Raw genomic sequence first — 14,565 nt, forward strand, 5'->3', positions numbered from 1 at the left:
TATGATAATATGAATTTAAAAATATATAGCTCTGCCAGGAGCAGTGGCTCATGTCTATAATCCCAGCTACTTGGGAGCCTGAGGTGGGGGGGGATGGCTTGAGGCCAAGAGTTCAAGACCAGCCTGAGCAACACAGTGAGATACCCACCTCTACAAAAGTTAAAAAAAAAATTCGGAAGCTAGCTTGGCACAGCTAGACTTATTACACATAAACAATCTCATAGAATACCAACTCCAGGAAAGTATATTCTGCAACCATGACAGAGTGAGACAAAGTAGGGCCATATCATGATTTGTCTAGGCAGAAAAATATAAGGTTACAGTTGGAAACCACAAAATAGTCAACATGCTTCTTCTTTATTAATAAGTGAATGCTAATTCTTTACCTAGGCAAACCACCACTACTTTAGACCCCCCCCATTATCACCCAAGGAAAGCCCAGATGCTTTCACAGTTTCTTTGAAACTCCCTTTTAATGAGAGGCTCCAGAGCTGCCCATGGTGTGTGTTATTCCTTGATGTAAGTAATAAACAAAGTTTTCCAGCTACAAGTGTATTTCTGGTGGTCTTTGGATCGAGGGCATAGAAAAACGAACAAAATACAAAAAACTTTTAAGTCTTACTTGTAAAACAATACTATCTAGTCATTGGGAGAGAATAATATAAATATTTAAACACCTTCATTTACTCAGAAACTTCTTCAAGTAGTCCGTATGGTTTTTAATTGAAAAATGGCATAAATCCAACCATCATTTCTCCCTTCTGGTTAAAAACAGAAGTGTATTTTAAACTTAAGATTCCAACTCCTTTATGTGATCTAATCATCTTTTTGTAAAAATAATACTTTTCTATAGATTTGCTAGACAATAAGCACCACTTTTTTTAAAAAAATAGTATTTGACATTAATGAATAAAATGAGATTAGAAAGGTATCTGGGTCTACTGCCTGTAAAATTCAGTATCTTACATGATTCACTGTGAAACTGCATTAATTCTTGTAAAACAGGCAGTACAAATATGAATATATACAAGAGATTTCAGAAAGATGTTTTAAAATGAATTCTTCACCTCATACTAATTATTTAAAAATTGCCATCATTTACATAAAGGAAATCCTTACTCACGCTTCATTAAGGGGTACAAAAATAAAATCCTTCTCAAAAATATCTACATGCCGGGTCCATGTTTTTACTCTCCCATGTCGCTTTTGCTGTATTCTGTAAGAAAGAGATAAATTATAAGCTTCTGAAATATTTCTAGTGCTCCAGCTTATATGTAGTGATTTATAAATTAAGAAGATTCAGATGTAATAGCTCAAACAGTTGCATAAAATGGTTTGACAAACTGGGGAAAGAAAAGAGAACTTGTTGGATTGAAACTAGGAAGGCACGGGACTACCCACTGTTGAATTTGGAGAAAGATATTTTACTCCTGTTACTCCATCTGAGGGGCGGAAGTTCTAGTGCTTATCTTGCCTAGACTTCTCTTTACTATTTTTATTACTGCAGAATTGGTACTGGCAACTATGTTGAGAGGTGTAGCCAAGCAAAACTTAGGGTAACTGGGGAGAAAACAGTAGGAAAAGTGAGCATTATCTGATGGTAGATGAAGCAATATAGCTATGAGCACTGGTCAAAACCAACGACTATTATCAACTCTAAGAGGCAACATTAGGAATTGCTGAAATAAGAGAAAATATTATTTATTATTATTTATTATCATGCATAGCAGCCATCAATTCAAGACATCTAAGACTAGTTTTAAATTTAAAAATCTACCAATTCTTAAGTGTATCTTCTGATCAATTACCAGCAAATTATCAGAGCTAGATGCCATCACTATATGGAGAAGAATTATAAAGAAAATAGGTGGGCATGGTGGCTCACACCTGAAATCCCAGTACTTCGGGAGGCAGAGGCGAGCAGATTCCTTGAGCCCAGGAGTTTGAAACCAGCCTGGGAAACATGGTGAAACTCTGTCTCTACAAAAAATACAAAAATTAGCTGGGTAGGGTGGCATGTGTCTTAGTCCCAGCTACTTGAGAGGCTGAGGTGGAAGGATCACTTGAGAGGCTGAGGTGGAGGTTGCAGTAAGACAAGATTATACCAATGCCCTCCAGCCTGGGTGACAGAGTGAGACCCTGACTTGAAAAAAAAAACAAATCAGGCCTACTATGTACAATAGTACTTCCTTAATTTGTCTGAGAAGAATCACCCAAAGAGCTTATTAAGAGTATAGATTCACAGGTTCTTTTCTATTATGGATAAACACCTAGGATAAAACAGAGTAATCTGTAGTTAGTAAGTATCTAAGTAATTAAAAAAAAAACCTATTAGTCACATCTGGGAAACACTATTCTACATATTTGACCTAGAACATTTATAAATTCTAGGTATTCTGGAAGTATTAGAATGTTATGAATTATATTAATTTTGTAAACTGATAAGAGAAGTAAATGATATTGCCTCAATATAAATAAGTTGTTAAAAAAAATTCCAAAACTAGCACAAAGTTAGTCTAAGGCAGGTGAATATGAACCCATGAAGCATGAAAATGGAACTGACTTATTTAGTGCGTTCTCTTCCTGGCTGGAGAATTTAAAAAGTAAGCAAAAGAATTGCAGAGATTTGTGTTTTCTTTCAAATACGTGATTTTTTACTTAGTTAAATTTGAGTGACTTACATCTGTTAAATATTTTCAGAGTTTGACTTACGACAGATTAGTTGTTTCATGATTTCTCCTCTCTCTCTGATTAAGGCGTTTATAGAAAAAAGAACTGAATATATGAATTCGGTCAGCGTCTTCCTTCTTCAGTTTTTCAAGCACCAAATATCTATTTGATACAAAATAATTCAAATATAATTAATGTAACAGTTCACTTTATTTACTTATTTATTTATTTCTATTTTTTTGAGACGGAGTCTCGTTCTGTTGCCCAGGCTGGAGTGCAGTGGTGCGATCTCAACTCACTGCAACCTCCACATCCTGGATTTAAGTGATTCTCCTGCTTCAGCTTCCCAAGTAGCTGGGATTACAGGCACACACCACCATGCCTAGCTAATTTTTGTATTTTAGTAGAGATGGGGTTTCACCATGTTGGTCAGGCGGGTCTCAAACTCCTGACCTCAAGTAATCCGCCCGCCTCAGCCTCCCAAAGTGCTGGGATTACAGGCCTGAGTCATTGCGCACAGCCACAGTTCGCTTTATACTAAAAACTCAGTAAATCTTTCTTCTTTAGAACCAAGGAAATTATTAGCAAAGTTTGATAACTATCAGATTATCTTCAGGCAATGAAAATTACTATTTGAAAATAAAATTATAACATAAACATTTAACGTTTTAAAACAAGGACACATTCTATGCAGCGAGCTGAAATTGAGCCAATGCACTCCAGCCTGAGCAACAAAGTGAGACTGTCACACACAAAAAACCCAAAAATCTTGTTAGGCTGAGCACAATGGCTCATGCCTGTAACGTCAGCACTTTAGGAGGCTGAGGTGGGCAGATCACCTGAGGTTGGGAGTTCGAGACCAGCCTGGCCAATACGATGAAACTCTGTCTCTACTAAAATACAAAAAATTAGCCGGGCGTGGTGGCGAGTGTCTATAATCCCAGCTACTTGGGAGACTGAGGCTGGAGAATCACTTGAACCTGTGAGGCAGAGGTTGCAGGGAGCCAAAATCACGCCACTACACTCTAGCCTGGGCATGACAGAGCAAGACTTGGTCTCAAAAAAAATAAAAATAAACTTAAAAAAACCAAGGGCACACTCTACATCTAGAGTAAAGCATACGTCCCCACATTATTCATAATAGCCCAAAAGCATAAGAAAAATGCTCACTGACAAATGGAAAAATAAAGTGTTACATTTATACAATCAAATATTTGAAATAGAAATGAAGTGCTAATACATATATCATCATAGAAAATCCTTGAAAACATGCTAACTGAAAGAATCTACTCATAAAAACCGCGTATTTTATGGTTCTATTTATACAAAATGTCCAGAATACAAAAAGCCAGAGATAGAGAAAAGACTGACAGTTGCATAGGGCTGGAGGAGGGATTGGAAGAAAACAGAGATTGCTAATGGGTAATAGGCTTCTTTACGGAGCAATGAAACACACTGAATTGTATACTTTAAATGGGTGAATTGTATGTTATATGTATTATATCTGAATAAAAGTGTTATGTATTGTTTATTTCATTTTAAACAGTTCAGTTAATAAACCATGAAGAACCAGCAGCATAGTATTTTTTATGAAAATAGAAAATAAAGAGAAAGAACTTGTACACTGGTGAGGTGGTAACAATGACTCTGTAAAGTGATCTTCCATTGGCTCTAATATTTTTTGAGATAAGAGTTTCGCTCTTGTTGCCTAGGTAGGCTGCAGTGCAATGGCACCATCTCGGCTCACCACAACCTCCACCTCCCGGGTTCAAGCAATTCTCTCGCCTCAGCCTCCTGAGTAGCTGAGATTACATGCATGCACCATCATGCCAGGCTAATTTTGTATTTTTAGTAGAGATGGGGTTTCTCCATATTGGTCATGTTGGTCTTGAACTCCCGACCTCAGGTGATCCACCTGCCTTGGCCTCCCAAGGTGCTGGGATTACAGGTGTGAGCCACTGCACCTGGCCTGGTTCTAATTTTTTATTGCCTTAGTTATTTTTTATACATCTATATCAAAACAAATAACAATAGTCATTTATATCACAAAGAGAAATTATGATATATTAAATTTATTTATGATCCAAACTTTCTCATAGGACTTATGCCAGTTCAAGCTTACGACCATATTAATATTATGAAAATGAGGACAATCTGAAAGCCTTGTGAAATCTTACACAGAAAGAGCAATGCTTAAAACATCTGGCCCCCAGAGGGCACGTTCTTGAGACCTGTTACTTTCATCACTAATAAGCAAAAATTCCATAGCTCAAGTTTTAATGAAGACATAATTTAAAAGATTTCTTGCTTTCAGGCAACTCAGTGTGCCCCTAAAGAAGATAATACAAGACAGTGAATCAGATCAAGACACAGTTTACATCAATTACTGGATTCTATAATCTTCAAAACACACCATGTAGAGAAATAGCTATCAGTCCAGGGACTATACTGTAATGAGTGAACCATGAGACTTTTGCTGGCCCAAATGACAATGGCTACTTTGGGTTTTGTTTTTTTTTTTTCCCCTCAGACCGAGTCTCACTCTGTCCTCCAGGCTGGAGTGCAGTGGCACAATCTTGGCTCACTGTAATCTCCGCCTCCAGGTTCAAGTGATTCTCCTGCCTCAGCCTCCTGAGCAGCTAGGACTACAGGCACCCGCCACCACGCCCAGCTAATTTCTGTATTTTTTTTAGTAGAGGTCGGGTTTTACCACGTTGGCCAGGTTGGTCTTGAACTCTGTCCCTCAAATGACCCTCCCACCCTGGCCTCCCAAAGTGCTGGGATTTTAGGCGTGAGCCACTGTGCCTGGCCTACAATGGTTGTTTTACAAAACTGAATTGAATAAAGGGATATTCACCTTAAAAAAAGGAAATGTATTTGTGATTTGAGAAAACTGAGCTGGGCGTAGTGGCTCACTGCAGCCACCACCTCCCGGGCTGAAGCCATCCTCCTACCTCTACCTCCAGAGTAGCTGGGACTACAGGCATACTCTACCACAACCAGCTAACTTGTGCTTTTTTTGGGGGGTAAACATGGGGTTTCGCCATGTTGCCCAGGCTGATCTTGAACTTCACCCTGGGTGACAGAGCAAGACTCTGTCTCAAAAAAACAAAAAGACAAACAAACAAAAAATGAAACAAAAAAGATTTTAAGAGCCCGGGCGTGGTGGCTCACGCCTGTAATCCCAGCACTTTGGGAGGCCGAGGTAGGTGGATCACGAGGTCAGGAGATTGAGACCACCGTGGCTAACAAACCCCGTCTCTACTAAAAAAAAATACAAAAAAATTAGCCGGGCGTGGTAGCGGGCGCCTGTAGTCCCAGCTACTTGAGAGGCTGAGGCAGGAGAATAGCGTGAACCCGGGAGGCGGAGTTTGCAGTGAGCTGAAATCAGGCCACTGCACTCCAGCGTGGGCTACAGAGCGAGACTCTGTCTCAAAAAAAGAAAAAGAAAAAGAAAAGAAAAAAAAAGATTTTAAGGTTAGCCTCTTACGATATGAAAGAGACTCTGAACATAATTTTTATTAAAATAGTCCTCTTCTTTTCTACATTAACATTCCCCAGATGCAATGCCCTTCTATTCCTTATAATGTTGGCAAAGTTTGTTTCAAAGTTTCTTATTCAGAAAGTTAGAAATGGAGAAGAGTTGGCCGGGCGCGGTGGCTCACGCCTGTAATCCCAGCACTTTGGGAGGCTGAGGCGGGCGGATCACGAGGTCGGGAGATCGAGACCATCCTGGCTAACGCGGTGAAACCCTGTGTCTACTAAAAACTTCAAAAAATTAGCCGGGCGTGGTGGTGGGCGCCTGTAGTCCCAGCTACTCGGGAGGCTGAGGGAGGAGAGTGGCATGAACCCGGGAGGCAGAGCTTGCAGTGAGCTGAGATCGCGCCACTGCACTCCAGCCTGGGAGACAGAGCGAGACTCCGTCCCCAAAAAAACGAAATGGAGAAGAGTTAGCAACTCTGGTTGTGGCCGTTACTCATTTAGTAATGAAGTTAAAAAAAAGGTTTCTCTTTAATTCACTTCTAAGAATGTCATGAGACAAACATAAATGAAGATCTTTTAAAGCATGGATTCTGTTAGGTCTTTTATTATTTTATCTCCCTCAGAGAAGGCAGACCTCATAGATATCATAAGTTTACTATATGAAATTTGTTTTAATGTGTAACTGTAAAATTTTAAAGGGGTTTGCTGAAAATATAAAGTCAGTGTGATAAACATTAAAGCTCTACTATAGTGTAGATTAAGTATGAAATATGCTAAAATGTAAGCAAAATACAGGAGTTCAACTTAAGATTTTACATTGAGCAATATGCTTTCAAAAACACAAAACCATTTTAAATATAAAGACTTAAATAGCCTAAAAGTAAAGGAGTGAAGGGATATATGACATATGACATGTAAATGCAAATCAAAAGAAGGTGAAGTAGCTATATTCATTTTGAACAAAGTAGACAAGGACAAGGAAGATTATCAAAGACAATGAGGGACATTACATAATGATATAGAGGTGAATTCTCCAAAACATAAATGTGTATGTGCCTACCAAGGGAGCTTCAAAATACGTGGCAAAAATTGATACAACTTTGAAATAAGCAGACAAATTCATAATTATAGTTGAAGATTTCAACAACCCTTTCTCAATAACTGATAGAACAAGTAAGCAGAAAATCAGTAAGTATGAAGATGAGCTGAAAAAGTAGTATCAACCAACTTCACATAACTGACATTCACAGAACACTCCATCCAACAACAAAAACATTTATCTATACATTCACTTCAGGCTACTCAGTAGCTTGGTTTGTATTCAGGTAGTATACATTAGGACTGAGAGATAATATTTTTTAAAATTGTGGTAAAAACACAAAATTTGGCCAGGCGCAGTGGCTCACGCCTGTAATCCCAGCACTTCGGGAGACCGAGGTGGGCAGATCACGAGGTCAGGACCTTCAATGACCTGATGGAGCTGAAAACCACTGCACGAGAACTCCATGACGCATGCACAAGCTTCAACAGCCAATTCGATCAAGTGGAAGAAAGGGTATCAGTGACTGAAGATCAAATTAATGAAATAAAGCGAGAAGACAAGGTTAGAGAAAGAGAGTAAAAAGAAACGAACAAAGCCTCCAAGAAATATGAGACTATGTGAAAAATCTACGTTTGACTGGCGTACCTGAAAGTGATATGAATAATGGAACCAAGTTGGAAAACACTCTTCAGGATATTATCCAGGAGAACTTCCCCAGTCTAGCAAGGCAGGCCAACATTCAAATTCAGGAAATACAGAGAACACCACAAAGATACTCCTCGAGAAGAGCAACTCCAAGACACATAATTGTCAGATGCCTCAAGCTTGACATGAAGGAAAAAGTGTTAAGGGCAGCTAGAGAGAAAGGTCGAGTTACCCACAAAGGGAAATCCATCAGACTAACAGTGGATATCTCAGCAGAAACCCTACAAGCCAGAAGAGAGTGGGGGCCAATATTCAATATTCTTAAATAAAATAATTTTTGGCCGGGCGTGGTGGCTCAAGCCTGTAATCCCAGCACTTTGGGAGGCTGAGACGGGTGGATCACGAGGTCAGGAGATCGAGACCATCCTGGCTAACATGATGAAACCCCGTCTCTACTAAAAAATACAAAAAAAAAAAAAAAAAAAAAAAAACTGGCCGGGTGAGGTGGCGGGCGCCTATAGTCCCAGCTACTCGGGAGGCTGAGGCAGGAGGATGGCGTAAACCCAGGAGGCAGAGCTTGCAGTGAGCTGAGATCCGGCCACTGCACTCCAGCCTGGGCAAACAGTGAGACTCCATCTCAAAAAAAAAAAAAAAAAAAAAAAAAGAAAAGAAAAGAATTTTCAATCCAGAATTTCATATCTAGCCAAACTAAGCTTCGTAAGTGAAGGAGAAATAAAATCCTTCAGAGACAAGCAAATGCTGAGAGATTTTGTCACCACCAGGCCTGCCTTACAAGAGCTCCTGAAGGAAGCACTAAACATGAAAAGAAACAACCGGTACCAGCTACTGCAAAAACAGGCCAAATTGTAAAGACCATCGACGCTATGAAGAAATGGCATCAATTAATGGCCAAAATAACCAGCAAACATCATAATGACAGGATCAAATTCACACATAACAATATTAACCTTAAATGTAAATGGGCTAAATGCCCCAATTAAAAGACACAGACTGGCAAATTGGATAAAGAGTCAAGACCCATCAGTCTGCTGTATTCAGGAGACCCATCTCACATGCAGAGACACAGATAGGCTGAAAATAAAGGGATGGAGGAAGATCTACGAAGCAAACGGAAAGCAAAAAAAACACAGGGGTTATAATCCTAGTCTCTGAAAAAAAAGACTTTAAACCAACAAAGATCAAAAGAGACAAAGCTATTACATAATGGTAAAGGGATCAATTCAATAAAAAGAGCTAACTATCCTAAATATATATGCACCCAATACAGGAGCACCCAGATTCATAAAGCAAATCCTTAGAGACCCACGAAGAGACTTAGAATCCCACACAACAATAATGGGAGACTTTAACACCCCACTGTCAACATTAGACAGATCAACGAGACAGAAGGTTAATAAGGATATCCAGAACCTGAACTCAGCTCTGTAACAAGCAGACCTAATAGACATCTACAGAACTCTCCACCCCAAATTAACAGAATATGCATTCTTCTCAGCACCACATCACACTTATTCTAAAATCGACCACATAATTGGAAGCAAAGCACTCCTCAGCAGATGTAAAAGAACAGAAATCACAACAAACTGTCTCTCAGACCACAGTGTAATCAAATTAGAACTCAGGATGAAGAAACTCACTCAAAACTGCCCAACTACATGGAAACTGAACAACTTGCTCCTAAATGACTACTGGGGAAATAACAAAATGAAGACAGAAATAAAGATGTTCTTTGAAACCAGTGAGAACAAAGACACAATGCACCAGAATCTCTGGGACACATTTAAATCATCTTAACTTAAAGCAGTGTGTAGAGGGAAATTTATAGCACTAAATGCCCACAAGAGAAAGCAGGAAAGATCTAAAATCGACACCCTAACATCACAATTAAAAGAACTAGAGAAGCAAAAGCAAACACATTCAAAAGCTAACAGAAGGCAAGAGATAACTAAGATCAAAGCAGAACTGAAGGAGCTAGAAACACAAAAAACCCTTCAAAAAAAATCAATGAATCCAGGAGCTGGTTTTTTGAAAAGACCAACAAAATTGATAGACCGCTAGCAAGACTAATAAAGAAGAAAAGAGAGAAGAATCAAATAGACGCAATAAAAAATCATAAAGGGGGTACCACTACTGATCCCACAGAAATACAAAATACCATCAGAGAATAAACACCTCTACGCAGATAAACTAGAAAATCTAGAAGAAATGGATAAATTCCTGGACACATACACCCTCCCAAGACTGAACCAGGAAGAACTTGAATCTCTAAATAGACCAGTAACAGGCTCTGAAATTGAGGCAATAATTAATAGCCTACCAACCAAAAAAAGTTCAAGACCAGACAGATTCACAGTCGAATTTTACCAGAGGTACAGAGAGGAGCTAGTACCATTCCCTCTGAAACTATTCCAATCAACAGAAAAAGAGGAAATCCTCCCTAACTCATTTTATGAGGCCAACATCAATGCTGATACCAAAGCTTGGCAGAGACACAACAAAAAAAGAGAATTTTAGATCAATATCCCTGATGAACACTGATGTAAAAATCCTCAATAAAATACTGGCAAACCTAGTCCAATAGCACATCAAAAAGCTTATCCTCTACGATCAAGTCGGCTTCATCCCTGGTATGCAAGTCTGATTCAACATATGCAAATCAATAAACATAATCCATCACATAAACAGAACCAACCACAAAAACCACATGATTATCTCAATAGATGCAGAAACGGCCTTTGACAAAATTCAACAGCCCTTCATGCTAAAAACTCTCAATAAACTAAGTATTGATGGAAAATCAATAAGAGCTATTTATAACAAACCCACAGCCAATATCATACTGAATGGGCAAAAACTGGAAGCATTCCCTTTGAAAACTCGCACAAGACAAGGATGCCCTCTCTCACCACTCCTATTCAACATAGTGTTGGAAGTTCTGGCTAGGGCAATCAGGCAAGTGAAAGAAATAAAGGGTATTCAATTGGGAACTGGGGAAGTCAAATTGTCCCTCTTTGCAGATGACATGTTTGTGTATTTGGAAAACCCCATCGTCTCAGCCCAAAAATCTCCTTATGCTGACAAGCAACTTCAGCAAAGTCTCAGGATACAAAATCAATGTGCAAAAATCACAAGCATTCCTATACACCATTAACAGATAAACAGAGAGCCAAACCATGAGTGAACTCCCATTCACGGTTCCTACAAAGAGAATAAAACACCTAGGAATCCAACTTACAAGGGATGTGAAGGACCTCTTCAAGGAGAACTACAAACCACTGCTCGACGAAATAACAGAGGACACAAACAAATGGAAGAATATTCCATTCTCATGGATAGGAAGAATCAATATCGGGAAAATGGTCATACTGCCCAAAGTAATTTATAGATTCAATGCCACCCCCATCAAGCTACCAATGACTTTCTTCACAGAATTGGAAAAAACTACTTTAAAGTTCATATGGAACCAAAAAACAGCCTGCATTGCCAAGACAATCCTAAGCAAAAACAACAAAGCTGGAGGCATCACGCTACTTGACTTCAAACTATACTACAAAGCTACAGTAACCAAATCAGCATGGTACTGGCACCAAAACAGAGATATAGACCAATGGAACGGACCAGAGGTCTCAGAAATAACATTACACATCTACAACCATCTGATCTTTAACAAACTTGACAAAAACAAGAAGTAGGGAAAGGATTCCCTATTTAATAAATGGTGCTGGGAAAATTGGCTAGCTGTATGTAGAAAGCTGAAACTGTATCCCTTCCTTACACCTTATACAAAAACTAATTCAAGATGCATTGAAGACTTAAATGTTAGACTTAAAACCATAAAAACCCTAAAAGAAAACCTAGACAATACCATTCAGGACATAGGCATGGGCAAGGACTTCATGACTAAAATACCAAAAGCAATGGCAACAAAAGCCAAAATAGACAAATGGGATCTAATTAAACTAAAGAGCTTCCACATGGCCAAAATACACAAATCGGATCTAATTAAACTAAAGAGCTTCCACACAGCAAAAGAAACTACCATCAGAGTGAACAGGCAACCTACAGAAAATTTCTGCAATCTACCCATATGACAAAGGGCTAATATCCAAAATCTACAAAGAACTCAAACAAATTTACAAGAAAAAAACACCATCAAAAAGTGGCCAAAGGATATGAAGACACTTCTCTACAGAAGACATCTATACAGCCAACAGGCGCATGAGAAAATGTTCATCATCACTGGTCATCAGAGAAATGCAAACCAAAACCACAATCAGGTATCATCTCACGCCAGTTAGAATGGCAATCTTTAAAAAGTCAGGAAGCAACAGATGATGGAGAGGATGTGGAGAAATAGGAACGCTTTTACACTGTTGGTGGGACTGTAAATTCGTTCAACCATTGTGGAAGACAGTGTGGCGATTCCTCAAGGATCTAGAACTAGAAATACCATTTGACCCAGCAATCCCATTACTCGGTATATACCCAAAGGATTATAAATCATGCTACTATAAAGACACATGCACACGTATGTTTATTGTGGCACTACTCACAATAGCAAAGAGTTGGAACCAACCCAAATGTCCATCAATGATAGACTGGATTAAGAAAATGTGGCACATATACAACATGGAATACAATACACCATGCATAGTTGCAGCCATAAAAAGGATGAGTTCATGTCCTTTGCAGGGACATGGATAAAGCTGGTAACCATCATTCTCAGCAAACTATCACAAGGACAGAAAACCAAACACAGCATTTTCTCACTCATAGATGGGAACTGAACAATCAGTTCACTGAGACACAGGGCGAGGAACATCACACACCGGGGCCTGTTGCGGGGTGGAGGGCTGGGGGAGGGAAAGCGTTAGGAGAAATACCTAATGTAAATGATGAGTTGATGGGTGCAGCAAACCAACATGGCACATGTATACCTATGTATCTATGTATCAAACCTGTACATTGTGCACATGTACTCTAGAACTTAAAGTATAATTAAAAAAAAAAAAGAATATAATCCTGATGTTGAGTAGATCCTGCTGGTTGATGGTGTTGTCGAGTTCTTCTATATCCTTGTTGATTTTCTTTCTAGTTATTCTACCAATTGTTGAGAGAGGGGTACTAACATCTCCAAGTTTATTTGTGGATTTGTCTGTTTCTCCTTTCAGGTCTATCAGTTTTTGCTTCACACTTTATAACTCTGTTGTTTAGTACATAGGATTAGTATGTTTTCTTGGTTGATCACTTTTTTATCATTATAAAATATCCTTCTTGATCCCTGGTAATTTTCTTTCCTCAGAAGTTTATCAGATTCTGCTTTCTTTTGTTTAATGTTTGTATGGTGTATCTTTTCCATTCTTTTTCTTTCAACCTATTTAATATCATTACTTTGACATGTCTTGTAGACAGTTCATTGATTCCTTCCTCTGTCTTTTCCATTCTGCTATCGAGCCCAGCCCCTGAAGTCATTATTTCAGTTTTGTATTTTTAGTTCTAAAATTTCCATGTTTCTTCCTTTTTACATTTTTGTTTTTTTGTACAGATGAGGATTTTGCTATGTTACCCAGGCTGGTCTCAAACTCCTGGCCTCAAGTGATCCTCTCACCATGACCTCCCAAACTGCTAGGATTACAGACCCATCCATTTCTCTCTTCTTTATATTGTTTTGAGTTTTCATTTGTTTCACAAGTTGTCATCATGTTCATTAAAACATTTTTACGATGGATGCTGTATCAGTCCGTTCTCTCACTGCTCTAAAGAACTACCTGAAATTAGCTGGGTGTGGTAGTGAGTGCCTGTAACCCCAGCTACTCAAGAGGTTGAGGTGGAAGTACTGCTTGAATGTAGAAGGCAAAGGCTGCAGTGTGCCGAGATCACGCCACTGCACTGCAGACTGGGTGACAGAGCGAGGCTCCATCTCCAAAAAAAAATAAAATCAACAACAACAACAACAAAAAGAACTACCTGAGACTGGGTAATTTATAAAGAAAAGAGGTTTAATTGACTCACAGATCCACAGGCTGTACAGGAAGTATGGCTGTGGACGCCTCAGGAAACTTGGAATCATGAGGGAAGGTGAAGAGGAAGGAGGTACATCTTAATGGCCGGAGCAGGAGTAAGAGAGAGCAAAGGGGGAGATGCTACACACTTTTATAAACAACCAGAACTTGTGAGAACTTACTCACTATAACAAGGATAGCAAGGGGGACATCTGCCCCCAGAATCCACCTCCCACAAGGCCCCTCTTCCAACAGTGGGGATTACAAATGGACATGAGATTTGGGTCAGGACACAAACCTCAACTGTATCAGATGCTTTAAAATCTTTGTCAAATAATTCTGACATTTGTGTCTTCTTGGTGTTAATATCTATTGACTTTCTTTTCTCATTCAGTTTGAGATCTTCCTGATTCTGGGTAAGGCAAATTATTTTCATTTTGAAATCTAGACATTTTGAGTATTATGGTTTTTGTTTTTGCTGACAACTATGTAGAGCAATATAATTCTTGTGTTTTAGCAGACTTCCTCTAGCACCACACTCCAATGGGTAGTAGGGTGTTACCTCATTATTGTGAGGTGGGACTAAAAGTACGTGTTCTCTACTAGACCTCCACTGATACCAGAGGGCTCCCTGTTACTGATGGATGGGGTGGGAGGTCTCCAGTAGGCCTCCACTGATACCATCTCCAAGAGTTCAGGGGT

At 39.1% G+C, this 14,565-nt stretch overlaps 1 protein-coding gene across 8 annotated transcripts in view; it reads right to left on the bottom strand.

The window, feature by feature from the left end:
• The window catches only part of SENP6 (SUMO specific peptidase 6), a 112,362-nt gene that overhangs the window by 18,722 nt on the left and 79,075 nt on the right, over positions 1–14,565 (bottom strand). For 7 of the 8 annotated variants that reach the window (XM_008006386.3, XM_038002157.2, XM_008006385.3 and 4 more), the window contains 2 exons: positions 2,713–2,832; positions 1,124–1,216 (listed from right to left, as the gene is read on the bottom strand). In XM_008006386.3, the coding sequence (XP_008004577.2) occupies positions 1,124–1,216; positions 2,713–2,832 (213 nt within the window). The remainder of the gene's footprint in view (positions 1–1,123; positions 1,217–2,712; positions 2,833–14,565) is intronic. The other variant, XM_073022650.1, reaches the window with a different exon arrangement.

The sequence above is a fragment of the Chlorocebus sabaeus genome, chromosome 13, assembly GCF_047675955.1.
Source record: "Chlorocebus sabaeus isolate Y175 chromosome 13, mChlSab1.0.hap1, whole genome shotgun sequence".
NCBI lineage: Eukaryota > Metazoa > Chordata > Mammalia > Primates > Cercopithecidae > Chlorocebus > Chlorocebus sabaeus.